Raw genomic sequence first — 25,745 nt, 5'->3', positions numbered from 1 at the left:
GGGGCTGATTTCCTGCCCCTCACAGCAGCAGGGGGTGCAGGATGTTCCCCTGTGGCTGCGTTGCCACCAGCGTGGGGAGATTATTTGCCTCTGGCCTAAAATGATTTCTGAGGTGTATTATGGGTCTGAGTTAAGAGCCCTTGTCAGGCCGGGTGCTACACAGACTACCGCCCCCCAACCAAGAGTGGGCCCACATCCATTGGGCTAGCCACTGCAGCCCTATAAGGAGCAGGATTTGAATCAATTGGAGACCCATCCCCTTGGATTGGGGGTTCAGAGCAGGCCCCCCAACCTAGCAGCATTGGGGGTACTGGGCGATAGAGCAGAGAGACTCTTAGGGGGCTAAGTGGGGTTTGAGAGAAAGGGGCTCAGTGGTGGGAGCTGAGAGCCATGTCCCAGGGGGGCTGCTGTGTTGCTCCCCCCATCACAAGGATGTGGGGTGCTGAAAGGCAGTACAGCTGTCACCTATGGGGCATAGTGGATCTCCCCACCGCTAGATTATGTCAAGATCTGAGCAGGAACGATGCCTACAGGTTTATACTGGGGAGACTTGGTGGTGGTGGGGAGGGGGTCCACCGCACACACCCCCGATTAAGGGAAGGAGTCAGTCCCGCCCTGACGTGGTCAGGAGAGGGGTGCCCATCACCTCCTCTCCAGGTTTGCTCCATGGCTGTTGATTGCTGGGGCCCTTCCTTCAGGGCTGGCCACAGTTGGAAGCAGGATGCCAGGCTAGATGGGCCCAAGGGGCTGATCCAAGGCAGGGGGGCCCAAAGGTCTGATCTGGAGGGGGTGGAGCAGGATACTGATCTAGATGGGTCTGATCTCAGGCAGGAGGCAGACAAGATACTGGCCAGATGGGCCTATGGAGCCAATCTAGAGCAGGGGAGACGTGGGATACTGACGTAGATGGGCCGATTGGGAAAGGTCCCCAATTCTCCCCAAGCTGGGGGTGGGGAGAGACCTACCGGCAGCTTTCAAGAGTCTGGTAGGCGCCGATGGGAGTTTCCCTCCTCCCACCCACAGCAGGTCTGCTGTGGGTGCTGGTTTCCTGGCGTCCCTGCAGGCCCCCCCCACCCCAGCCGCTCCCGTTTGCGGAAGTTCCTCTTTGCGCAGAGCAGAAAACCAGTGGGGGGAGCCTGGCTGGGGAGGGGGGGGGAGCGGACGCACCTGGGTGCAGGGTCCCCCTTTGTGGGATCCGCACCAACCACAGAGACCCAAGCAGAGGATGGACAGGGACGGGCGTGTCTGGGAGAGCCTGGGGGATTTCGTCTCGGGTCCCCTTGTCACATGGGTGAGTGTGGTTGGGAGAGGGGAGCTGTGCATCTCTGGGAAGGGATGGGAGCCATGCCCTGGGCGGAGCTGTGCCCCTCGGGGGTGGGAGCCGTGCCCTTGTGGGGAGCTATGGCCTTGGGGGGGGGGGCAGGGATAGAACTGTGCAGAATCCTGCCCTCCCACGCCCACGCAATCGGGACACTATACCTACTCCTCTAGCAATGGGGTGGAGAGGGGGCTTGTGTGAGGAGGGAGGGGATTGGGGTTGGGGGTTAAATGAGGTGAGGTGGGGGTGGCTGGAAAAGTTGGAGTGAATGGGAGCTGGGGGTGAGCTGGGGGTTAGAAGTGAGTTGGGGGTTTGGGCTGAGGTAGGGGTGCTTTGTGGGGGTGGGGTGGGAGTGATCTGTTGGGAGAGTGAGGAAGGACCCATCCCCAGGGTTGGTGTGGGGGACGCACAAGCCCCAGAAGGGACCCCCGGGGCTGGGACCTTCCCTGACACCCTGGCTTCGACACCCTCGGCTGGGCCCGGACTCCCACAGACAGCTTGGAAACAGGCGTGGGGGAGGGAAGCACATCCTGTGCACTGCGAGGGGCAGCGCAGAAGCCTCCATGGGACCCCTGGCTCATAAGGGTGGAGACCTTTGGCCCGGGGAGAGGGTGAGCAGGGACCCCCTGGACTGAGTGGGGGCACTGGTGTCAGGCCCTGCCAGGCCCAGGTCAGGGAGGGGCAATAACAGTGCTACCTGTCTCTGCTCCCCAGGTGCGGACGCTGGAGAATCTGGTGCCCCTGGGGTGGGTGGAGGACGAGCCCCAAAGTCCCAGTGCCCCAGACAGACAGGCGAGGGCCCGGGAGTATTTCCTGCACCTGGCAGATGGAGCCTTCCTCACCCAAGTCATGGGGCTGATGTGAGTGACGGGCAGTGAGGAAGGGGGAACAGAGGTTGGGAACCAGCTGTGCAGGCAGTGGGGGATCTGGGCTGTGTTGGGGGGCCCAGCTGGGAGGCAGCAGGGGGGTCTGGGCTGGGTTGAGGAACCCAGTTGGGAGGCAGTGGGGGGCTGGGGCTGTATTTGGGGGCTCAGCTGGGGGGCCATGAGGAGGGGCTGTATTGGTGGGACCAGCTGGGCAGGCAGTGGGTGGCCCAGGCTGTGTTGGGAGGACCAGCTGGGGGGCTTCTGGGCCATGTTGGGGGGGCCCAGCAGGGGAGCACTGGTGGGGACTCTCAACTGTGTTTGAAGGGCCCAAATGGGGGGCCTAGGCTGTGTTGCGAGGCCCAATTGGTGGGCAGTGGGGGATGTCTCACCCATTCCTTTTATTCCCCCCCAGCAGAGACCCAACCCCGTGGCGTGCCCGGCCACCCCAGAGCCAGCAGGGCGACGAGAGGCTGCGACTCCAGACCCTGCACACCCTGCTGCAGCAGCTTCGCGCTTTCTACCAGGTGGGGGTGCTGGGATGGGGGGCAGCACGCCCAGGGAGTGAACCTCTGTCCCCCGGGGCATGGAGTGGCTGGGGGCCTGAGGAGCACACTTGGGTCTGCCTCGTCCCCTGCTGCCTGTGTACACTGCACACTTGTGTCTCTGCCGGCAGTGTACTCTCACATGCTCGCATTTGCACACTTGTGTCTGTGTACACTCATGGTCTTGTGTTTGCGGGCCCGCTGCTCAGCTAAGTGCACAGGGAGCCGTTCCTCTCTCACCTCTGTGATGTGCAATCCACAGGGGCGGGCAGGCAGGAAGGGGAAGTGGTCAGCGTTTGTGCAGCTCCTGACGCATAGCCGGGGGAGTCATTCACTCCACAGTGACACCCAGGGAGCTCCTCCGGGGGGGTATGGGGCAGACGCAGGGGGAGCCCCTCCCACTTATCAAATGTTCTTGACATCTAACCTTTGACCTTTGCAGGATGATTTGCAGCAGCTGATTCTAATGACTCCCCCTAATGTGCAGCTTCTCGCCAGAGACCCCCTGACAGGTAACTGTTTGGGGGGGCAGTACTGGGCTCAATGGGTCCATAGGTCTGGTTCTGTCTGAGGAGCTGGAGAGGTGGGATACTGGGCTGGATGGGCCCAGGGTCTGATCCCCTGGAGGGGTGAAAGGGGGCTGTCTCTGGCTGTATTCACCCTTCCCTCCCACTGTCTTAGAGCAGGGCATCAACGAGATGCGGAAGCTGCTGCTGCTGCTCCTGGGGGCTGCTGTGCAGGTACGTGGGGGGTCTAAGGGGTGGGGGAGGGTCTGTGCAGCCAGCACTACCAGGTGTCTCCCTATGCCCCCCAGTAGCACCCCTGGCTGGCTGGGACGTGGAGCAGCCTTCAGTGGGGACTATGGGTTAATGCAAATTTCCTCCCAGAGTTAGGGGTATCACGGATTTCAAGGCCAGAAGAGCCAACTGTGATCATTCAGTCTGGCCTCCTGTCTAGCACAGGCCAGAGGCCGGCCTGGAAACCATTCCTGGCTGAACTTACTGAGCAGATCTTACGGAATAACATCCAGTCGTGGTCGGGGCCGACCCTTGACCAAATGGTGCCCCAGGCGAAGAGTAACTTTGCCCTCCATTTGTTAAACTTTTGAATACCTTATTTTTTATTCCATTTGTAGCTCATTTAATGACTTTGATGCATGATTTGAATGCATGATTTATCCCTGTCATATAAGACGATCAATTTGCACCCTAGGATCTGTAAAGCTGTATTTATTCATGCCATATATAAGCAAATAAAAAAAAATAATTTCCTCTAAGTTTACAGTAACTTTTTAATTTTAAGAATAACTGAAATGTACTAACATCAAGAAATTGAATTTTGCCCCAACATGGGGTGGACCACTATTAAATAGTGTTACAGTAGATGACAGCCTTAGAATGTTAACCCTCATCCTTTAGGTCAAAAGGTCACTATTCTCACCTTCATTTGTCCAAATCTTTCTTCGATGGACCCAGCAGTGTGAGCAAAAAAACTCCCTCTTGAATTTTTCTTCCGAGTTTCCCATCATCTCATCTCTGACCTCGTAACCAAACTGTTGCTTCTTCCAATGAACACGAGTTTCCTTGAAGACAGGCTCAACTCCTAAGTTTTCCGCCATTTCTTTGGCAGCAGTGATGGCATCTTCAAATCCGTTGTCTCTGTCAGCCACGACAAAAGCAAGACAGATTCTTGTCAAAGTAGTAGCGATCGCAACGTCCATCGACTGAGTTTGCAATGCCTGACTCACAATGTTTGCTTGGAACAGGATATCATGCCAAACTACAGTTGAGACCAGCAATTGGAAGTCAGTGATCTGGTTTGCCAGGCTTTGCTCCTCATGTCAGATTCCAGCCTCGGCTTTACTGCTCCATCACGGTGTCATAAACCTCAGTCACTTGGTACCTCACTGGCCTTACGCTGTCAATGCGGCTCTCCCAGAGAATGTCACGTAGCAGCTTCACAGTCAGATTTGTAACATTGTCCGTGAGGATCTTCCACCTGGTAGTTGGTGCTGAAAAGAGGATATGTATCCTTTGCGGCACTCCAAAGAGAGATACTGAATGTAAAGAAGATGACGCTGCATCTGACACAACCAGGCTGAGCCACAAGGCACGCCAAAAGCTCTGGGAATCAGCGTAAGGATCCTGGCCTGGACACCACAGTTTCTTCCCTTCATGTTCATGCCGTTGTCACCATATCACAGCTGGGCCTCACTTCACTTCAGTTCTTCTTATATCTCAGACTGACTGACTGGCAACGCCCCGCCCTTATATGCCCGCTAGGGCATGGCTGACAACATTCTAGGAGGTTCGAGGACAATGAATCCACAGACGGAACACCTGAAACATTTTACTTCAAATATTCTATTTTCCCTTTTGTCGCTAACAACAAAAACAGCCCCCCAAGCCCGGCACCCTAGTCAGTCGCCTGCCCCTAAAACAGCCCCTGGTTGTGGTTTAAACATTGCCAGTGATGGAGAATCCACCATAGCCCTTGGCCAGTTGTCCCCATAGTTAATTCCCCTCACTGGTACAAATTTACACCTTATTTCCAGTCTGAATTTGTCCAGCTTCAATTTCCTGCCACTGGACCATGTTAGACCTTTGGCTGCTAGGTGGAAGAGCCCTTTATTAAATATGTGTTCCCCATGTAGGTACCTCTAGACAGGGATCAAGTCATCCGTCAACCTTCTCTTTGTTAAACTGAATAGATTGAGCTCCTTGGGTCTCTCACTGTGGCATGTTTTTTAGTCCCTTAATTGGTCTCGTAGCTCTTCTCTGAGCCTTCTCCAGTTTCTTAACATCCTTCTGGAATTGTTGGCACCCGATCTGGAGACAGGAGTCCAGTAGTGGTCACACCAGGGCATCCCAGGGTGAGGGGGAAACGTGGGTCCTCAGGGCCATAGCAGCCCTCAGAGGCATCCTGAGAAAGAGAGAGAGAGGCTGACAGCTGTTTCTTTGTGACCCCCCACATCCCTCCACTCTCTGTGCCTCCTCCCCCTCCTCAAACTCCTCCCACTCCATGCCGCCTCTTCTCCCCACACACCCCTACCTCTGCACATGCCCCTCGGTACTGTCTCTCCTCTCCTCCCCCGCGCCTCCTCCCCTCCTGCACCTCCTCCCCCGCCACCCTGTCCTCACCCCCTGTGCTGCCCCATACCCCCTCCTTCCACAGTGTGAGCGGAAGGCAGAGGTCATTGAACGGATCCAGGGGCTGGACATCGAGACCCAGACTGCGCTGGCCGGTGCCATCCAGGAGGTAAGAACACCCACTGTTGGCACGACCTTTCCTTCTGCTCCTTGTGGCTGGGTCCCCCCAGCTGAGCCCCCAAGGGACAGTCACCAGGTGGCACCCCATCAGGCAGCATCAGGCTGCACTTGCCCAGACGCAGGGACTTGAGGGATAATGGGGGATCTGTAGGCAGGGAGGCTGTAGCACTTGTGCAAGAGGCTGGCATGGGCAAGACTGCTGTGCGAGGGCTGTGAGAGCCGTGGGAAGGGGAGACCATGTGAGGAGCTGGCATGCGAGGGGAGGCCATGAGGCATGTGCTGGGGCAGACATGTGAGGGGAGGCTGTGTGAGGAGCTGACATGAGAGGGGAAGCCATGTGAGGAGCTGGTGTGCGAGGGGAGGCCATGAGGCATATGCCAGGGTGGACATGTGAGGGGAGACCTGCGAAGGGAGGCCGTGTGAGGAGCTGGCGTGCGAGGGGAGGCCATGATGTATGTGCCGGTGCAGACATGTGAGGGGAGGCCCTGTGAGGAACTGGCATGTGGAGAGGGGCCATGTGAGGAACTGGCATGTGATGGGAGGCTGTGTGAGGAGCTGACATGAGAGGGGAAGCCATGTGAGGAGCTGGTATGTAAGGGGAGGCCATGAGGCATATGCCGGGGTGGACATGTGAGGGGAGGCTGTGTGAGGAGCTGACATGAGAGGGGAAGCCATGTGAGGAGCTGGTATGCAAGGGGAGGCCAGGAGGCATATGCCGGGGTGGACATGTGAGGGGAGACCTGCGAGGGGAGGCTGTGTAAAGAGCTGGCGTGTGAGGGGAGGCTGTATGAGGAGCTGATGTGTGAGGGAAGGCCATGTGAGGAGCTGGTGTGCGAGGGGAGGCCATGATGTATGTGCCAAGGCAGACATGTGAGGAGGCCATGTGAGGAGCTGGTGTACAAGGGGAGGGCCATGAGGCATGTGCCAGGGGCAGGTGTGCAGGGCTTGTGACATGTTGCTCTTGTGTTGCAGGTGACACAGGACCCGGGGGTGGTGCTGAGCCTGCAGTGGGGGGCACTGGCTGAACTGCACCCCCTGGAGCTGACACGGGTCCTGCAGGAGCTGTCGTCCCGGCTGCGGGGCCTGGTGCAGGAGCGGGATGCGAGTGCGGAGGTGAGGGAGGCCCTCGGGCACATTCCTGCCACTCCCAGCCCTCCCTGTGCTCCTCCCCCCTCCGCAGCCCCCCACCTCTCTGGGGGTTTTCCTATCCAGTGCCCCCTGGGTTCCCCTGACCCCCCAAGGCTCTGATACCTCTTCCCCCTCATGCGGTCTCCTTGAGCTCTCCCCATCCCTCTGCCCCCCTCAGATCCTTCTTGTGCTGCTCTCCCCTCCCCCTTCCACTGTTCCCTGGACATTTCCCACCCCCACCCGTTCTTCCCACCCGGTCTAACCCAGCTGTCTTGCAGAGGCTGTGGGAGCTGCAGCAGGAGCGGGAGGTGTCGTCCCCCCATGGCCCGCTGTCCCCTGAGGGGCCCTGGGACAATCGCCAGCACCTTGGGGTGCAACTGGCTGACGCTCGGGGCCAGGCCCGGCGCCTGCGCCAGGAACTGTGAGTGGGTGGGGGGCACTGATGGGAATGGGGTGGTTCTGGGAGGGGGAACAGTTGGGGGGGAGGTCCTAGAGGTATTAGGGGGCACAGAAGACAAGAGGGGGATCCTGAGATGGGGGGTTCTAGTGAGGAGGGGCCCTCAAGGGGATTGGGAATAGGTGTGAGGAAGGTACCTGGGGATCCCAGTGTGTGTGTGGGGGGGAGACCATGGGGATATCCCTGACGTGCCCTCCTGGGGGCTCTGACCCACCCAGGGAGGAGAAATCTGAGGAGCTGCTGGATCAGCGCCAGGAGCTGCAGGAGCTGGAGGCCGAGTTGAGGAGGCTGCGACAAGAGGTACCATCCCCACTCCGCAATGCCCTGGGCCCTGACCCTGTCCCCCCCGCCCCCAGTGCCCTGTTCCCCCAGCCCCAGTGCCCTGGGCCCTGACCCTGTTCCCGCCCCCCCCCCCCCCCCGTGCCCTGTTCTCCCCGCCCCAATGCCCTGTTCCCCTCGCCCCAGTGCCCTGACCCTGTTCCTCCCACCCCAGTGCCCTGTTCCTCCCACCCCAGTGCCCTGTTCCCCCCGCCCCAGTGCCCTGCCCCTGTTCCCCCTGCCCGTGTGCCCCTGTGCCCTGCCCCTGTTCCCCCTGACCCTGTTCTTCCCACCCTCAATGCCCCAGGCTCTAACCTAGTGCCTCTTCCCCCCAGCACCGGGCGGTGGCGGGCGAGGCGCGCCTGGCGGGGCTGTACCGGGATGAGCTGGATGCCATGCGGGAGAAGGCGGCCCGGGCTGAGCGCCTGCAGGGAGAGCTCTCGGCCCTGAGGGAGCGACTGCCCGCACTGGAGCGGTGCCGGGGCAGGCTGGAGGTGAAGGGGCATGGGGTGGAGGAGTCACAGGGGATATATGATGGATCCACAGGATTGGGGCTATGCCCCCAGCTTTGGAACAGTGTCTTGGAGGAACTCCACCCCACTCTTCCTTCAGGGCAGGCCGCCTGCTGAGACTGACCCTCTGGGGCACCAGCCCCTCTGCCCCATGCTGTGAAGAGTCCAGCTGAGACAGGCTCTTGGTGGAGACTTACCCACTGTGGAGGGGTTAATGCAGTGACACCAAACCGCACATAGAAAGGAAAGTAACGCCTAGTTCCACGTGGTCGGCCCAAATCCCAGCCAGGCTGAAGCGATGCTCTCTGACTTCCTCCTTAGTCAGTCCCCAGGGGAGAGTGAGTGCCCAGGCCCCTTCCAGCAGCCAACCCAACTCCCCAGTCCTCTGGGCACCAGCTGGGATCTCTGGAAATCCAGAGTCACTGGAGTTTGTCTTGTCTCTCTGCCCCTCTGTTGATTGGGTGAGTTTCAACCAGTTCTTTAACAGCTCTTCACAGGGAGGTGAGACATGCTCCCTGCATCACAATGTCTCTAGTTTGCCCTGAGATCAAACTTAATCCCTCCCCCGCCAACCCTGCAACAGAGGGGGGAAATTGGGGAACACATAGGATTCATAAAAAATACCACAAAATTCCTAGTTTGTTAGAAGGCGGGGGGGGGGGGGGCGCTCTGGGCTAGTGGAGGTGATAGTAAGGGGTGAGGGGCTAGTGGGGACCAGTGTGGGGGGCAGTACTTCTTGTCAGGAGGCGTGGGGGGCTGTGGGGCTGTAAGGGGCTTAGGGGGCCAGTGGGGGTTCCTCAGCAGGAGGAGTGGGGGAGGGAGACAGAGGGGGTCTGTGTGACGGTTCTCGGGGTACCCAGGACTGTGAGTCACCTTGTTACCCCTTGCCTCTAGCGAGAGGGAGTCTTGCCCATGGTTGGGTGTCAGCTCCCTACCCCCACCAGCCTGTCAGCCCCCACACATTCTCCTCTGTGCTGTGCCTGTCTTTGCCTTGCACCCCAGTCCAGAGCCCCTTTGAAGCCTTCCTCTGTGATTCCTCGTCTGATGCTGGCTACTCACAGAAATCCCAGATCCTCTGCCCCCAAAGGAGCAGTGCGCCCCAGCTGACTAGTTTTACCTTAAATCACTGCTCTTGTAAACCTCAGGCTTATAATAAAACTCAGATAGGTTTCGTTAAGCAAGAGCAGAGATTCCACCAGAAATGAGAGTGAAGGAAACAAATAGTTACAATACAAAACAAAATCATAAAATGCTCATGAACCCTCTCCTAGCTAAAGAAGTAGGTTCCCCCCCCCCCCCCCCCCCTCCAAAGTTCAGTCTGTTGCAGAGCTGGCTGGCTTCATGGGAACCAGGATCCAAACTTCCATGAGAAACACCCCAATCCATAAGATGTTTCCTCAGTGAATGGTTCCAGGGCACCTCTCCCCATTCTGTGTGATACTGAAACAGTCTCTTATCTCTATTCCTAGATAGGGCCATCCCCTGTTGTAATGGCCTGTGTGGCGGTCAGTGGGTCTCGGGGGGCTCTGATGGGGCACTATCCCTGACAGGAGGGGGTGTGGGCCAGGGGATCTCGGGAGCTCTGACCAGGCTCTCTCCCTGGCAGGAGGAGCGGGCCTTCTCCCAGGCCCTGCTGGACAGCAAGGCCCAGTTGGAGGGGCAGCTGGAATCCGCCCGCGCCCGGGCCCAGCACCTGCCCCAGCTCGAGAAGGAGAATCTGCTGCTGCGGAGCCAATTAGAGCAAGTTGAAGAGGTGAGACCCCCCAACCCCAAACGGCCCCCTGCACCCTCTCCATGGTGCCCCCTACGGGCCCCTGTGCACACAGCCTGTCCTGTTACCAGGCTAAATGCTCACTGCCCCTCGCTGGGCTTTCCCCAAGTGACCCCCACAGGTGCCAGCTGGGATCCCGTGATTCACCCCTCTCAGAGCAGCCCTGGGGACAGCCACGGGTGAGCCAGTGGTCTCTGTGTCTCAGTCAGGCTGTCAGCTGTGTCCCTGGCAGCCTGGCCGGCCTCTCCCGGCTCACCCAAACTTCTCTCTGTTCTACAGACGTGTGGGCTCCTTTGACCCCAGGCTTAGCCTTGGGAAGAGAAACACCCCCCGGGCTAGCCGGGGGAACTGCTCCCCATTGCCATTGTTCCCATCACTCCTTTGAAGCTGGTACCTGAGAGGCTCTTCTCTGTGTCTCTGTTTTCCCTGCCCTGCTCTGTTCTCACTCTGTGCACTCGGGCAGGCAGCAAGGCACAAGGGAAACCTAGTCACACAGAGCTCTCAGAATAAATGCTACAGACCTTTTCCCCAGTCTGTCACACACCTCACAGCGCCTCCTGCTGCGAGAGGCCGGGCTGGAGTAGCTGGGACCTCCCCTTGCAGGCATGCTCCTGCCCTGCTCCTTACAGTGCCCTCTGCTGGGAGAGGCCAGGGTTGGAGTAGCTCTCCCCACAGCTAGTGCTCCTGACCCTCCCTATGGTGCCCCTTGTAGGACCCTCTCAGAAGTATAGGGACCCCCCTATGTTAACAGTCTCTGTGTCATGGATTCACAGGGTCTGGTCTATGTCCCAGCCTTTAACCCGTTTCCTGGGGGTACCCCTCTATTGCGCTGGGCCCTAGGGATCTATACTGTTCTGCAGGCCTTTGGGCTCCAGCTACCCCGTGTCCCTCCGTGGCTCCCTGCAGCGAGTCCAGCTGAGACTTTTCCCCCATCAGGGCGCAATGCTCCTTAGGCTTGGTCTCCACTGAAAAGCTGACTCGACCCAGTGGCGTGGCTCAGGGCATCTGCCTGAGCGACGCAATGAAGCCGAGCTAACCCCCAATGTAGACAGCGCTAGGTTGCTGGGAGAATTCTTTTGCTGACCTAGCTACCACCTCTCGAGGAGGTGAATTAACTACGGGGCTGGGAGAGTCCCTCCGCTCGCTTGGCAATGTCCGCTGTGAAGCACTGCAGCTGTGCCACTGAAACGTGTCAAATGTCGACAAGGCCTCAGTCGGCAATGGCAGCAACACCAGGCGACTGGCTCAAAATAAGGGCACCTTCATTCATCACCTGGTCAGAAGTCTTGGGGTTAGCGTGAGAGAGGCCGGCTCTGGACAAAGTTCCTGCTTTGCCCCTGCTTCCCCCGAGTTCCATCCGTTCTTATGTCCTCTCCCTGTCCCCTTTGCCAGTGCCAGGGCACCGCCATGTGGTTATGAACCCCGCTCTTCCTCCCCTTGCTTCCCGACACCTCTCGTCTTTGCTCTCCGACACAGCCCTGCCACGCTCACTCAGCTGCCTCTGCAGCCTGGAGTTTGCTGTCTCAGGGGGTCTGCGGATGCAGCCCAATCCGGACCCAGACCCTGGTGCCTCCTGCTCCGTGCCAGGAGCAGCATTGTAGCCCCTCTGTAACCAGTGGGCAACTGTACCAAGGCTGAGGGGGAGACGCAGATTGTTCATAAGGCTATTACAGAAAACTCCCGCATGGGTCACCCTCTACCCCCAGGAGCGGGAGCGGGAGCGTCAGCAGCTGGAGGAGCTACAGCAGGAGAAGGTGTTGCTGGAGGGGGAGCTGAGGCAAAATTTGGGGGAGTCCCAGCACCTATCCTGGGAAGAGGAGCAGGAGCCCAGTGAGGCTCCCAATGGTGAGTGCCTCCTCCTCCCCTTTCCCCCAGGACCCCCAGCTCCCCCCGCCCCGGCTCATTGATGTGACACTGTCTTCCCCCAGACCCTGCTGAGACTCCCAAGTCCCTGAGCTATGAGGTGACTGAGGTGACGTCCAGCCGCCTGCTAGCACTGGAGCGGGAGAACCAGGAGCTGCGCCGGAGGCTGCAGGAGGCACTAGAGGCCCCCAGAGAACCCAGGAGTCCAGGCCTTGAGCAGAAGAATAAGGCCCTCAGCAAAGAGGTGAGGGAGATGGGTCTCCTAGAAGAAAATTCAAGGCCCTGTCTGCCCCACCCCTCAGCCAGCCAGTCCTCCAGCCCTGGGGCTGGATTGGAGCTGGCACCCCCCAGAGGGTGTCCCATGCCTTAACCAGGGGCTATCTGGGGAGGAGTCTAGCGTGTGTCAGGGTAGTGTCTCCATGTTGTTTTTTGGGGATAGGAGGCGTTGTGTGTGTGTGGGGGGGAAGGCTGTATGTGAGGATTTGAAGGGTGGGATCTCTCTTGGGGAGCCTTGTGGGGGGTCTATGTGTTGGAGAAGGATAGAGACGGGGAGTCTGCCAGGTTTTAGCAGAAGGGGGGGTGTCTGGGGGCTGTGTGTTGGAGAGGGTGGGGGAAGGGGGATCTGTGGAGGAGGCTGTGGTTGTGGGGACTGGGATAGGTTGTTTCTGTGAGGGAGTGATGGGAGATGAGGTGGAGGAGTCAGTGGAAGGGGGGAGGGGTGCCTTTCAGGGGGTCTGTGTGTTGCAGGGGGAGAGGGTGTCTCCATAGGAGGTGTCTGTGGGGTGGGGAGAGGGCTGTCTCCATGCCGGTCCAGTCCCCCCTCAACTCCCAGTTGCCTGGCACAGGTGCAGCGGCTGGGGGCAGAGCTGGAAGCCCAGCGGGCCCGGAGCTGCCAGGAGCGGGAGGAGCTGAGCGCCGCCCTGCTTGGGGAGAAGGAGCAGCTGGAGCAAGAGCTGCGCAGCTTGCAGGAGCAGCGGCACTGCGAGGTGGGGCACGGTGCCCGGGGGGGAGGGCAGGGCAAGGTGTGCAAGGGGTTGTCATTTGGGGCAGTAGAGGGGTGCTGCAGGGGGAAGGCAGCAGGCCCAGGAGTGCCCCTAGCGTGGTGCCCCCACATGGCTCAGGCAGCATGAAGGGGTCAGTCCCATTGCCTGGAGCCCTGAGTGGCTGGAGGAGTGAGTGGGAATCCCGTCACCCTCCCTGCTGCCAGCCTGTCTCCCATTGGAGGAGACCAATGCCATGGCAGAGCATGGGGACAGGGGATTGGCTGCAGGTTGTCACAGATTGACAGGGCTGTTACACCCCAGCCTTTACACAGTCTCCCAGCAGTGCCAGTGACCCCTTTAGTGCACCAGACCCCAGGGCAGCCATGCGGCCTCAGCAACTCCAGGTTTGGGCCTTTGGGTGCCAGGCCCCCTGCAAGCTCCCCCGGTCAGTGCAGCTGCGACCAGACTGCTATGGAGACTCTCCCTTCTCTGGGAGCGACGCGCCTAGAGATGATCTGTGGCGAGGCCAGGCAGCCTGGTCAGGCCAAGGGAGCATTGATTAGTCATCTGTGATCCAGCATCACAGGGTCCTCAGGCCGGCCTGGGAGCCCAGGCTTCCGACAGAGCCCATGTTGGTGGGAGCCAGGACCCCAGCATGTCCTGCTGTCCTGAGATCGAGCTTTGCGCTCTGCCCCTTCAGGGAACGGCTATGCTGCAATAATGGGGTGTGAGTGCCGCTCGTGCAGACAGAGCGGAGCTAGCTTCAATCTAGCAGAGCAGCGACGCTGCACCAGCATGGGCTAGCACCCGAGTAATGACCAGGGTGGCAGGCAGGCGTGGGCAGTTGTCTGGTCTGGAAGCAGAGGGCACCAGCCATGTCTCATTCCCCTCAGGAATAGCAACACCAAGCCTGTGGGCGCAGAGGCCTACACAGGGATCGTAACCCTATTACCAAAACTGCCCTTTTTTGGGTGGGGCTGGGGGAGGCTCATATGGCCTAGGCCAGGAGGACACATGGGTAGGCAGGAGGCTCAAAGGCAGCCTGGACCCCTGGGGATCAGCCTGAGGCAGAGCCCTCCTCTGAGTTCCCACCACAAGGGGCAGGAGGCGCCCTGGGCTGGTGCGGGCAATAGAGGGCATCCCTCAGTACATCCAGTTACTATGCTATTGCTGGGGGCAGGCTAGGACACAGGGCAGCACGTGGGGCAGTGAATCCCCAAAGGCCTGCTGAATTGTCCCTGGTACCAATGCCAAGTTTGTTTCTGTCCAGATCAGATTCAATGCTGCGTCATGTCTGGGGGCAGCATTTATGTGGGGGTTTGATTCCTGCCTTCTTAGGCACTGGCCAAAGGGAACCAAGTGGGGCTCAGGCATGTGGCTACAGATTTGGGATTCCAGGGTGCCCCTGCCATGCCAGCGAGTCCCTAACCAGCTCTGTTCCCCTTCCCCGGCTGCAGGAGTCTCTGCAGAGCCAGGGGGACCCAGGCACCTGGGCCCAGGAGCAGCAGGAGGCACTGGCAGAGAGTGGGCGCCGGCTGTGCCAGGTGGAGGAGCGGGCGTCCAGCCTGCAGGAGGCATTGCGCCGGCTGGAGGCCACTCACGCCAAGGCCCTGGAGGGGCTGACGGCCTCCCAGGAGGCCCGGGGGCGCCTGGAGCAGGAGCTGCTGAGACTGCGGCAGGAGCTGGAGCAGCAGCGCCTGGAGGCCCTGCTGCTGGGGCAGCTGGAGGCTGAGGCCCAGGCACTGGAGAAGGAGCGAGAGGCGCTGCGAGCGGAGTTGAGCCAAGCCGAGCAGGAGCTGGCGGAGGCCCGGGGCAGTCTGGAGGCAGAGCGGCAGCGGACTGGGCGCCAGGCTGAACAGGCGCGGGAGGCCGCGGAGGAGTTACGGGCGTCCGAGCGCGAGCTGGGCACCCTGCAGCGCGGGCTGGAGCAACACAAGGCGGCCCTGACCCAGCTGGAGGGCGAGCGAGGGGCGCTGGAGGCGGTGTTGAGCCAGGCTGAGAGAGAGCGCCGGGCGCTGGACAAGGAGACCCGGCGTCTGCGGGCCCAGACCCAGGCCCAAGAGGAAGCACTGGCAGAACAGGGCCGCCGGGCCGCCCAGCTGGAGGCCCAGAGCCGGCTGCAGGCGCTGGAGTTGGGTGGGCTGAGAGAGACAGCGCAGCGGCTGCGGGAGCTGGAGCAGGAGAGCAAGGGGCTGCGGGAGCAGTTGGCAGCCGAGCGCAAGGCCTCAGCCGCTCTGCGGGAGGTGATGGGGGCACCAGGGGCAGGGAGTGCCAGGGCTGTAAGGAACAGGAGTGGGGTGGGGAGAAGCTCCTGGCTACTCCAGTCTGGACTCACCCGGCAGGGGGCGCTGTGGAGAGCAGGGTGGGAATACAGATGGGGGGGGGGGGGGGAGTTCCCAGCTACTCCACCCCAGCCTCTCCCGGCAAGGGGCACTGTGGGGAGCACCTTGCAGGTGACAGTGGGGGACAGAGAATGGTGATGGGAGTCCCCCCGCAGTGGTCAGGGTCCTGGTTGGGGTAGTGGAGGCAGGAAGAGGGGCCATGGGTCCCCCCCCTCAATGCTCAGAGTCCTCCTTGTTCCTGCAGGAGCTGCTAAGCGAGAAGGTGAAGGGACAGGAGCAGGAGGCTGACCTGGTGCGGCTGCGGGAGCAGCTGGAGCGGCGGGAGGAGGAGCAGCGCCTCCTGGAGGAGCAGCAGGGCACCCAGCAGAGGTAGGCATCTGCAGGAGGCCATACCCACTCTTGGGGTATACTGGGTGGGAGGGCAGGGATCTTGGGGGGATGGAGAGGAGAGGGGGAATAGGTGTCTTGGGGGATAGACTGGTAGGGTTTGGGGGACAAGGATCTGGGCGGCCGGGGAGCTGTATGGGGGGCAGAGGATCTGGACAGGAGGGACTGGTGGAAGGGATCTTAAGGAAGGGTGTCTTGTCATGGGGGATGGGAGGCAGGGATCTGAGAGAGGGGGCAGCTGGTCACGGGGGAGGCTGGGGGGCAGGGATCTCAGGGAGGGGCTAGGGCAGTTTCCAGGGGCTCCTGGGTGTAACGTGCCCCGCTCTCGCCCTAGCCAATACCAGAGCCTGGAACAGCGGCTGGAGTTGTCCTTCAGAGAGATGCTGGCTCTGAAGGAGGAGAAGATCGGCGCCCTCCGCAGCCAGGTGGAGGAACTGCTCGTCCTCAATCAGCACCTGGGGAAAGAGCTGCGCCAGGTGAGACACCACCCCCAGCACCCTCTGCTGGGAGAGGCCGGGGTTGCAGTAGTAGTGGACTCCCTTCCTTTCACCCCCTTCATAGAATCATAGAATATCAAGGTTGGAAGGGACCTCAGAAGGTCATCTAGTCCAACCCCCTGCTCAGAGCAGGACCAATCCCCAGACAGATTTTTGCCCCAGATTCCTAAATGGGCCCCTCAAGGATTGAACTCACAACCCTGGGTTTAGCAGGCCAATGCTCAAACCACTGAGCTATCCCTCCCTTCCTTGTTCTCCATGTCCAGGTGAAGAGCAGCCCTGGGGCCCCCCTACCCGAAGTGCCAGGGGCTGTGGAGCAGGACCAGGGGAACCCCGAGCTGGCGCTGGGGCTTCGGGCTGAGCCGGAGAGCGACACCCTGAGCAAGCATCTCATCGAGGTGGAGCGCAGCGTAAGTCCAGGACGCGGGATGTATTGGGGGGCCTTTCCTTTGGGGTGAGGCAGGATGGGGGCTGGAATCTGGTGCCCTCTGGGGGTTGGGTTCCCTCTGCCCTTGGGGTGAGGCAGGGAGGGGGGCTAAGATGGGAGGCCCCTCAGGGAGTCTGGGGGCAGGGGTGGGGGATGGAGGGAAGGGGCTGTGCCCCTCAGTGGACTCTGTGGGGTTAGGGATTCCCGTCCCCTCCCCTCAGCAGGGGCAGAGATTGTGGAGCTGGAGGCCCCTCGGGGGAGCTGGGGATCCCCCCATCACTTGCTGATGCTCCCCCCACAGAACGCGGCACTGCTGGCGGAGAAAGAGGCTCTGTTGGGGCGGCTGGGGCAGCTGGAGTCACAGCTGGGCGCCCTGCAGGGGGAGCTGCTGAGCCTGCAGGGGCAGAGCGGAGGCCTGCGGGAGGAGAGTGGGCGACTGCAGGCCCAGTGTGGGGCTCTCCAGGTGAGACAGCCTGTCTGAACCTCCCAACCCCCCGTTGTCCTCACACACCCCAGTGTGGGGCGCTCCAAGTGAGACAGCCTGTCTGAATCTCCCAACCCTGCATTGTCCTCACACAGCCCAGTGTGGGGACTCCAAGTGAGACAGCCTGTCTGAATCTCCCAACCCCATCTTGTCCTCACACAGCCCAGTGTGGGACCCTCCAGGTGACACCCTGTCTGAACCTCCCAACCCTGCATTGTCCTCACACAGCCCAGTGTGGGGCCCTCCAACTGAGACAGAGTTTAAGGCCAGAAGGGACCCCCAGATCATTTAGTCTGACAAGTCACCCCAAATAAACCCAACCAGAGCCCTCAGGAGCCCTGTTGTGAGTCCCAGGCAGAGAACAAGGGAGCTGAGGGGCCCCCAATACCTGAGGCCTCTGCTCTGGCAGGGAATCGCTGCGATGAGCCATGCCCAGTGTATCCCAGCAGGCGACCCCTGTCCCATGCTGCCAAGAAAGGTGAAAACCCCCAAGGTCCCTGCCAATCTGACCTGGGGGAAATTCCTTCCCATCCCCCAGCCCGGTGATCAGCTGGACCCTGAGCATCTGAGCAAGACCCACCAGCCAGGCAGCTAGAGAAAAGCTTCTCTGGACCAGCTCAGAGCCTGGTCCACCCTGCCTGGTGTCCCGTCTCCAGCTGTGGCCGATCTCTGATATTTCAGAGGATAATGAAAAAAACAACAACCAAACCCCGAATTAGTTTTGGTGAAAAAAAGAACCTTCCTGACCCTGCAGGTGGCCGGCTAAAGCCCTGAAGCATAATTAGGAACATAAGACATAAACCAGGAGGGACCCCCAGGGCTGCCGAGCCCTGCCCCCCTCTGCCATAAACAACCCCATCATGTAATCCGAGTCACAAATGTATCAAACTCTATCTTAAGACTAGCTGGGTGTTTTGCCCCCACAGTTCCTATAGGGAGGCTGTTCTAGAACCTCCCTCCTCTGATGGGAAGAAACCTTCTCATTGCCCGCCTCCGGGTATGGCTGTACCTCAGGCTATCCTGGCATAGCTCTGCCGGCACAGCCCCCTAGGGTACACTCAGTCTGCATCGACAGAAGGGGCTTTCAGTCGGAGGAGGAACACCGCCTCCCCAAACGACGGGAGTTGTGTTGATGGAAGCCCTCTTCTGTCCCCAGTGCTGTCTGCACTGGGGTGTGTGTGTCACATCTGACTGATGTTGATAGAACTTTTCTGTGTAGACCAGGCCTCCTTTGATTCCTGGCCAGTTTGTCCCCATTTGTTCCTGTGCCAACGTTCTCCTTTAGCTTCAGTAGCTCTTCTCCCTCCCTGGGGCTAAACCCCCTGGTGTATTTATAGAGAGCAACCAGATCCCCTCTCAGCCTTCGCCCGGCCAGGCTAAACAGGTCCAGCTCGCTCAGTCTCCTCTCCTAAGATCAGTTCTCCTCTCCCCTGATCAGCCTGGGAGCCCTTCTCTGCACTGGGCCAGTTTGGATCCCTTGTTCCTGAACACGGGTGACCAGAACTGCGCACAGTGTTCCTGCTGAGCTCTTCCCAGTACCTCAGCCAGGGGCATTAATGCTTCCCTATCGCCACTGGAAATCCCTCACCGGATCCAGCCTAGGATCGCATTGGCCTTTTTTGTGGCCACCTCACAAAGGTGGCTAATGGCATCCTGCGATCAACCCAAACCCTGGGGCTTCTCTTGCCCTCTGTTGCTTTCAGGAGATGAGCCCCCAGGCTAGAGGAAATATTAGACCAGGGGTCGGCAACCTTTCAGAAGTGGTGTGCCGAGTCTTCATTTATTCACTCGAATGTAAGGTTTCATGTGCCAGTGATACATTTTAACATTTTTAGAAGGTCTCTTTCTATAAGTCTATAATATATAACTAAACTATTGTTGTATGTAAAGTAAATAAGGTTTTTAAAATGTTTAAGAAGCTTCATTTAAAATTAAATTAAAATGCAGAGCCCCTCCAGATCAGTGGCCAGGACCCGGGCAGTGTAAGTGCCACTGAAAGTCAGCTTGTGTGCCGCCTTCGGGACACGTGCCATAGGTTGCCTACCCCTGTATTAGACCCCAGTGGCATGATCTTGCACTTTACACAATTTCATCCCATGTCTATCACTCCGGCCTCCAAGGTTTATCCAGTTCTTTCTGTGTAATATTCCGCTCCCAAGTCTGTGTCCTCAGCAGACTTCATTCACATTAATGAAAATATTAAATGGGATCAGGCCCAAGATTGATCCTTGATCCCCTGGCAACTTCCCTCCAGTCTAGAGCTCAGCCTTCTGCACAGCCCATCGCCTTCTCTCCTTTAGCCAGGTGCAGGGGGAGACACCAGCCCTCTGAATTCCCCTGCCCCCCCACTCCCCTTACCCCCAGATTCAGTGCGGGACCCTCCAGGTAAGATACTGACCCCCAAACGCCACTGCCCCACAAGCAGGCCCAATGTGGAGCCCCAGGTCAGACCCCGCGTCCGCTGGATGCCCCTTGCTCCCCCAAACCCTCCTGCCCCACCCCCAGATCCAGTGCAGGACCCTCCAGGTGAGACATTGACTCCCACTCCCCTGTGGTTCTTGCTCCCCTGCATGATCTCCCTTGTCCCTCCCCTGCCCCGTGTCTCTCGTTGCCCCCTCCCTGGCAGGTGGAGCAGGCGGCGTTGCTTTCCCAGAAGGCAGCACTGGAGGCCCGGGCGTCGGAGCTGCGGGAGCGACTGGCAGGGCTGGAGGCTGAGGTGCGGGTGGCCCGGCAGGAGCGGGATGAGTGGCGCGGGCGCCACGAAGGGCTGGTGCGCAACCATGACAAGCTGGCACTGCTGCACGAGCGCCAGGGTGCTGAGCTGGAGGGGCTGCTGGGCAAGCAGGCCGGCCTCAAGGGGGCACTGCGGGCACTGGAGCAGGAGCACCGAGAGCTCCAGGATAGGTAACTGGAGGAGGCTCGGGGGCACCAGGCCAGGGAACCCCCCAGGGCAGGGATTGGGGGCACATGGCTGTGACAGGCCAGGTAACCCCCGGGGCAAGGGGAGCTGCAGGGCCAGGAAAGCCTGGGGAGGAATGGCTGAGAGGGCACAAGGGGGCAGCAGGCCAGTTAACCCTATGGGAGGTGTCTTGGATCTCCGGGGGTCTGGTCCCACAGCCTATCTACGGTCCCTCTGGGAGGAGCTCTGCTATGTGCCAGATCCTGGGCTTAGCATTTCACCAGGCTGAGTCCACAGCTCTATATGCCCAGGGCTGGGTCTCCCGGCTCCAGCACCTCTGTGACTCTCCAGCCAGTCCCACTGAGTTCCGAGGAGCTTTACCCCGCCAGGGAACCAGGCACTCAGGAGGGATCTGCAGCGACCCAGCCCAGCCTGTTCCAAGCAAGCCGGGGATTATTAATCCCCTGGAATCCAGCATTACAGAGTCCCTCATAAGATGGGGAAGCCAAGAGCCTGGGAACAGCCTGGCCTGGCCCTCACCTCTCAGCATGGGGAGGAAGCCCAGGATTCCTTGGGTGGATTAGCTGCTGAGAAGCACTGGTGACTGCGACTGGGTGTGAATTACGTAACTGTCAGGGGGGCTCAGCACGGGTCCCTCATCTAACGCCAAAGGGGCTGGGAACCCACCCAGGAGTTTTGGACTCAGGGCTGCTCTACACTTAAAAATTAGATCGACCTAACTACTAGGAAAATGTCAGAGCGGGAGGGGGCACGGGGAGCTGCAGGGCAGGTGACCGTAGGGTGTCATGGGGGGCATTCTGTGGGGGTAAGCGAACACGGGGCACAGCAGGGCAGGTGACTGTGGAGGGGACACTGGGCAGGGCTGCAGGGCAGGTAAGCATGGGGGAGGAGCAGGGGTCAGTGGGGCAACCTCCTGGGGGTCCTGTGGGGTCTCTCACCCCTTTCTCTCCCCCTCCAGGCACAGCCATCTGGTGGCACAGCAGGCCGGGCTGGAGCAGCGGGAGGCAGCCCTGCGGGGGGAGCGGGAGCGGCTGGAGGGGGCTGAGCGGGAACACCGGCAGCTGGGGGAGCAGCACGCCCGGCTGCAGGACGAGCATGCACGGTAACCGGGGGGGGGGGACCCCGGGATATGGGAGGTGGGGGGGCCTGCAGGTTAGGGCAGGTGGTGAGATGGAATGCGGGAGGGGTCCCTAGCATATGGGGGCAGTGGGAAGTCTGTAGGTTGTGGGAGATGGGAGTTATGGGGGCCAGCATCGGGGTCAATGCGTGGGCGTCCCCTTGTAGTCCCCCATTGACCCCTCGCCCCGCGCAGGGTGCAGGTGGCACTGGCTGCGGCTGAGAGAGCACAGGAGGAGCAGCAAGGGGAGCTGCGGGGCCTGCGAGGCCGGCTGACGGGACTGCAGCTGGAGCAGGCACGGCTGGAGGCTGAGGGCACCGCCCTGCGGGAGCAGAACCACCAGCTGGAGGTGGCGCTGGGCCGGATCGGAGACCAGTGTGAGGTGTGCAAGCCTTGGAACCCCCTAGTCCCACCCCAGCCTGAACCCCCCACTCTGTGTCCCCCCCCAAAGACCAGAGTGAGGTGTGCAACCCCCTAATGCTGCCTGGGGTACCCCTGCCCCCCAGCCTGAACCCCCCATGGCATCCCTATTGGGGAGCAGAGCGAGGTGTACAACCCCTAGCCCTGCCTGTGGTACCCCTGCCCCCCAGCCTGACCCCCCCCATGGCATACTGGGGAGCAGAGCGAGGTATGCAACCCACTACCCCAAATTCCACCTCTGGTACCCTCCAGCCCCATTCCCCCAGCCTGAACCCCCCATTGTATCCTACCCAGAGACCAGTGCAAGATGTGCAACCCCTGACTTCCCCCAATCCTGCCCCCCAGTCTGACCCCACCAAGAACACGCACAGTGCCCGATACCTTTCTCTTCCCGGCCCAGCTCTCCCCCACTGCGCCCTTTGTTGGAGACCCATGCAGACCCCCGATACTGCCAGCCCCCCCACCTGGTAGCCACCTGCTCCGGATCCACAGCTCCAGCGCTCTGGAGCAGTCTCTGGGAGGACCCCTTCAGTGTGTCAGCCCCCGAGGCTCACACTCTCGCTAGGGCAGGCCTCTTGGCTTCACCACCTCCTGGGTCGAACCTCAGAGCCTTCAGCACCCCTGGGTCACGCCGCGATCTCCCCTCAGCGACAGCGAGTCCACCTGAACTGGACACCTGAGGGAGACTGACACACCCAAAGGGAGCAGCACCCCCCCCCCCGATTTCCTTAAACTGGAGTGACTCAGCCAGCGCTGTCACAGCAGGGGGGTTTATTAGATGTCTGGAACACAGCCTAGAAAGTCCTTCGTTAACACAGAGAAGGGAAAGTTACAGCAAAGTCCTTCTGGGTCTGTCCATAGCCCCCTGAACCCGCCCTTTAGTCCCAGTCACCCACACTTAACCTCACCTGGCCCCTGCCCAGTCCTTTGTCCTGTTCCTGGCAACCATTGTCATCTGGCCCTCCTCCTGAGCCCTTTGTCCTCCAGCTGGTCACACCTGGCTGGCTCCCTAAGGAGGGGGGACCATCCATGTTCGTTAGTTGCCAGATGCCAAATGTCCTGGTAATTGGACTGGCCTTTGTCTTCTGGGACTCTCCATGGGCATTGGGCCCAGACCCCAGGCATCAGAGACGCCTGCATCTCTGGGTCTCTGCAAGGGGTAAACCATCTTTTCCTTCCACGTAGTTAACCAGGCACTACATAGGGGAGCCCACTATTCATCCAATTTGCACTCTGTCACACCACCCACAGCCCAGCTCCCCCTGCTCCAAGCAAACAATGGGAGCTGGTCCTCCCTGCTGAACCCCCTGATCAGAGAGTGCTTTCCCCATTCTGCACCTCCAGCCCCCCTCCCTCTGTGAGGGGGAGCCCAGAGGGGCATGGCCTGTCCTATCAGTAGCTCTGCTGCCTCCCAGCTCCTGGCCCAGCTGAAGGGGAACCAGGAGGAGGAGAACCGACACCTGCTGCAGGAGATCCAGAAACTGAGCCAGGAGAACCGCAGCCTGCTGGAGCGCAGCATGGAGAGCCGGGAGCAGTACCACTCGGAGCAGCGCCAGCACCTGTGAGTGCCCCCCGAGTGCCTCCCTCGGGCCAGTGGGGGAGGTGTGCAGGGAGGGGGCAGATTGGTGAGGCTGTCTGGGGGGTGTCGGGGGCGCAGGGCAGTCTGGCCGGGGACTACAGCGGGCAGGGAGCACACCCCCAGATTCAGACGCTGCCCTGTGCTCACCCCCCAGGGATAAGCTGAATGAGCTGCGCCGGGAGAAACAGAAGCTGGTGGAGAAGATAATGGACCAGTACCGAGTGCTGGAGCCAGCGCTGCCTAAGAGCAAGTGAGTGTGCCCTCCACCTCCGGGCTGGCCCCAGCTACGGACCCCCCAGGGGCCAGCCCCAGCCATGGACCCTCCCACTGCCATGTACTTCCACACCTGCCCCCTCAGCCAGGGACCCTTCTCTGCCACCCTGGGCCCCCCATCCTCTGAAACAGACTGAGCCACCAACCCTCCAAAGCTGGCCTGAGCCAGGGGACCCCCCTTTTTCCTCAAACTACAGATACACCCCCCAGAGCCTAGGACCCCCAGGGCCAGCCTGAACCAGGGACCCTCCCTGACAGTTGACCTGAGTGCCCCTGCATGGGTCAGTGTTGAGGGGGTGGAATCCCCCAGGATGCTTGAGGGGGGCTGGCCTAGGCCCCCCAACTCCAGCCAGGAAGCATGTGACCCTCTCTCTTCCTCCACCCCGCAGGAAGAGCAGCAACTGGATCGCGGACAAGATGAAGAAGCTGATGAAGCCGCGGCGTGAGCCCTCCCGGGAACAGCAGCGCCCCCTGGCACAGGGGGCCAATAGCATTGAGAACCTGCCAGGACTTGGGCAGGATGGGCGCGCACCTGATGGGGGTGAGTGTCTGGGACCCTCCACCTTGTGGGGTGTGGGGAGGAGAGATCAGGACAGGGGATGGGACCCAGGCATCTGGAATGGCAGTGCAAGGTGCTTCCATGCAGGACTCACCATCCCCTGCCCCACTAACCCCTGCTTCTCCCACAGACTCCAGTGCCCCTGCCTCGCCTGTGCCCCTGCGCAAGGCCAGCAGCGTGCTGAGTCTGCCCGACGCCCAGCGGGTGCACCTGCGGCTAAACCGGCGCAAGCTGAGCTCCCGCGTCCTGGTCAGCGAGTCCTTCGGGCCTGGGGACGCCACCCCCCGGCAGCGCTTCCGCCAGCGCCAGCGCCCCCTTGCCTTCCTGGGGGGCTCCCGCGAGGAGGCCGCTGCCCCCTGGGAGGCCCAGGAGGGGCAGAGACTCCCCAGTGCTGGCAGCGAGGAGGGAGGTGAGGTGTCAGGGACTGGGGAGGTGTCATCCCTGGATGGGGGGCAGGGGCTGGGAGGCATCATCTTTGGCTAAGAGGGGACATTGGGGGTGTCATCCCCGGGGGTGGCCAGAGAGAGAGATTCTCCCCCAACAACCAGAAGAGAGGGGGAGGAAGAGTGGGGGTCAGGGAGGAGATCCCCTCTGGAGTGGGGGGCTTCCAGTTGGAGCACGGCAGGGGATCCAGAGAGCTGAGATTGACTGGGGGCTTGGGGCAGCTGTAACTGGGGGTTCTGTCTCTGCCCAGGGCTACCGCAAGGGAAGGAGAAGGCACCGCTCACGCCCCAGCTCAGTCAGTGAGCCCAGCTCAGCCCCACCCGGATGGCAGCAACGCAGGGAACCGAACCAGGAAGGGGTCCTGCTACAGCCCCAGCTCCCAGGATCCTCCAGCCACATGCCAGGGGCCCAGAGAATTGGCTCTGCCCCCCCCCATCTCAGCTCCAGATCCCTCCCACCCCCCGGGACGAGTCCTGCCCTGACACTGGGGCGGGGCTCAGGATTTGTATTGTATTTCTATAATTTATTAGAAATAAAATGTATTATTTATCATCCCCTCTGCTGTTGTCATTCCACACCGCCCCACCCCTTCACTCGCCCCCATCCCCCCTCCATTTCCTCCCCTTGCCCCTCTCCACCACCTCTCCCGTTCTGCTCCTCCCCTGCTCCCCCCCAGGAACCGTTGGGAAGGAAGGGGGTTTCCTCCCAGCCCGCGCCCCCATCACTCTTGCATCATCAGTTCCTTCCGCTCTCATGGTTACACCACTTTCACAACCGCAATCCAGGAGCCCTTTCTGCCCCCTTCATCTCTGCACCTCCCCTCTGCACCCCCCGCTCTGCACCACCTCCCCACTGCATCTTCCCACCTCCCCACTGTATCCCCCACTCTGCACCCCCTCCCCATTGCACCCCCTGCTCTGCACCACGTCCTCACTGTTCCCCCTGCTCTCCACATCCTCCCCTTTGTATCCTCCCACTCCCTGCTCTGCGCAACCTCCCCACTGCATCCCCCACTCTGCACCAACTCCCTAATGCATCCTCCCACCTTCCCACTGCACCCCCTGCTCTGCACAACCTCCCCACTGCATCCTCCCACCTTCCCTTTGCATCCCCTGCTCTGCACCACCTCCCCACTGCACCCCCTGCTCTGCACCACCTCCCCACTGCACCCCCTGCTCTGCACTACCTCCCCCACCTCCCCACTGCACCCCCCCTGCTCTGCACCACCTCCCAACTGCACCCCCCACTCTGCACCACCTTCCCCACTGC

The 25,745-nt window shown here is 60.6% G+C and overlaps 1 protein-coding gene across 3 annotated transcripts; it reads left to right on the top strand.

Annotated features, from left to right (window-relative positions):
* Nucleotides 1-995: 995 nt before the first annotated feature.
* Nucleotides 996-24,921, top strand: CCDC88B (coiled-coil domain containing 88B). Of its 3 annotated transcripts, none has more exons than XM_054033490.1 (27): nt 1,174-1,291; nt 2,033-2,178; nt 2,600-2,708; nt 3,169-3,238; nt 3,408-3,466; nt 5,901-5,984; nt 6,968-7,108; nt 7,402-7,544; nt 7,799-7,880; nt 8,234-8,392; nt 10,017-10,163; nt 11,888-12,026; nt 12,110-12,288; nt 12,890-13,030; nt 14,485-15,270; nt 15,614-15,738; nt 16,091-16,232; nt 16,520-16,663; nt 16,982-17,143; nt 19,791-20,068; nt 21,043-21,186; nt 21,397-21,583; nt 23,037-23,182; nt 23,355-23,450; nt 23,863-24,014; nt 24,163-24,441; nt 24,727-24,921. In XM_054033490.1, exons 1-27 carry the CDS (start codon nt 1,226-1,228, stop codon nt 24,777-24,779), a joined length of 4,359 nt encoding a protein of 1,452 aa, XP_053889465.1. In that variant the 5' UTR covers nt 1,174-1,225; the 3' UTR covers nt 24,780-24,921. The 3 variants fall into 3 exon arrangements, with proteins under 3 accessions (XP_053889462.1, XP_053889465.1, XP_053889464.1); XM_054033489.1 differs by having other exon boundaries at nt 2,597-2,708; XM_054033487.1 differs by lacking the exon at nt 2,033-2,178 and having other exon boundaries at nt 996-1,291; nt 2,597-2,708.
* Nucleotides 24,922-25,745: the final 824 nt, after the last annotated feature.

This window comes from Malaclemys terrapin, chromosome 7 (genome assembly GCF_027887155.1).
Source record: "Malaclemys terrapin pileata isolate rMalTer1 chromosome 7, rMalTer1.hap1, whole genome shotgun sequence".
In the NCBI taxonomy this organism is placed as follows: Eukaryota; Metazoa; Chordata; order Testudines; family Emydidae; genus Malaclemys; species Malaclemys terrapin.
Note: the sequence above shows the minus strand (reverse complement) of the source record. Positions and strands in the feature narration are given on the sequence as shown.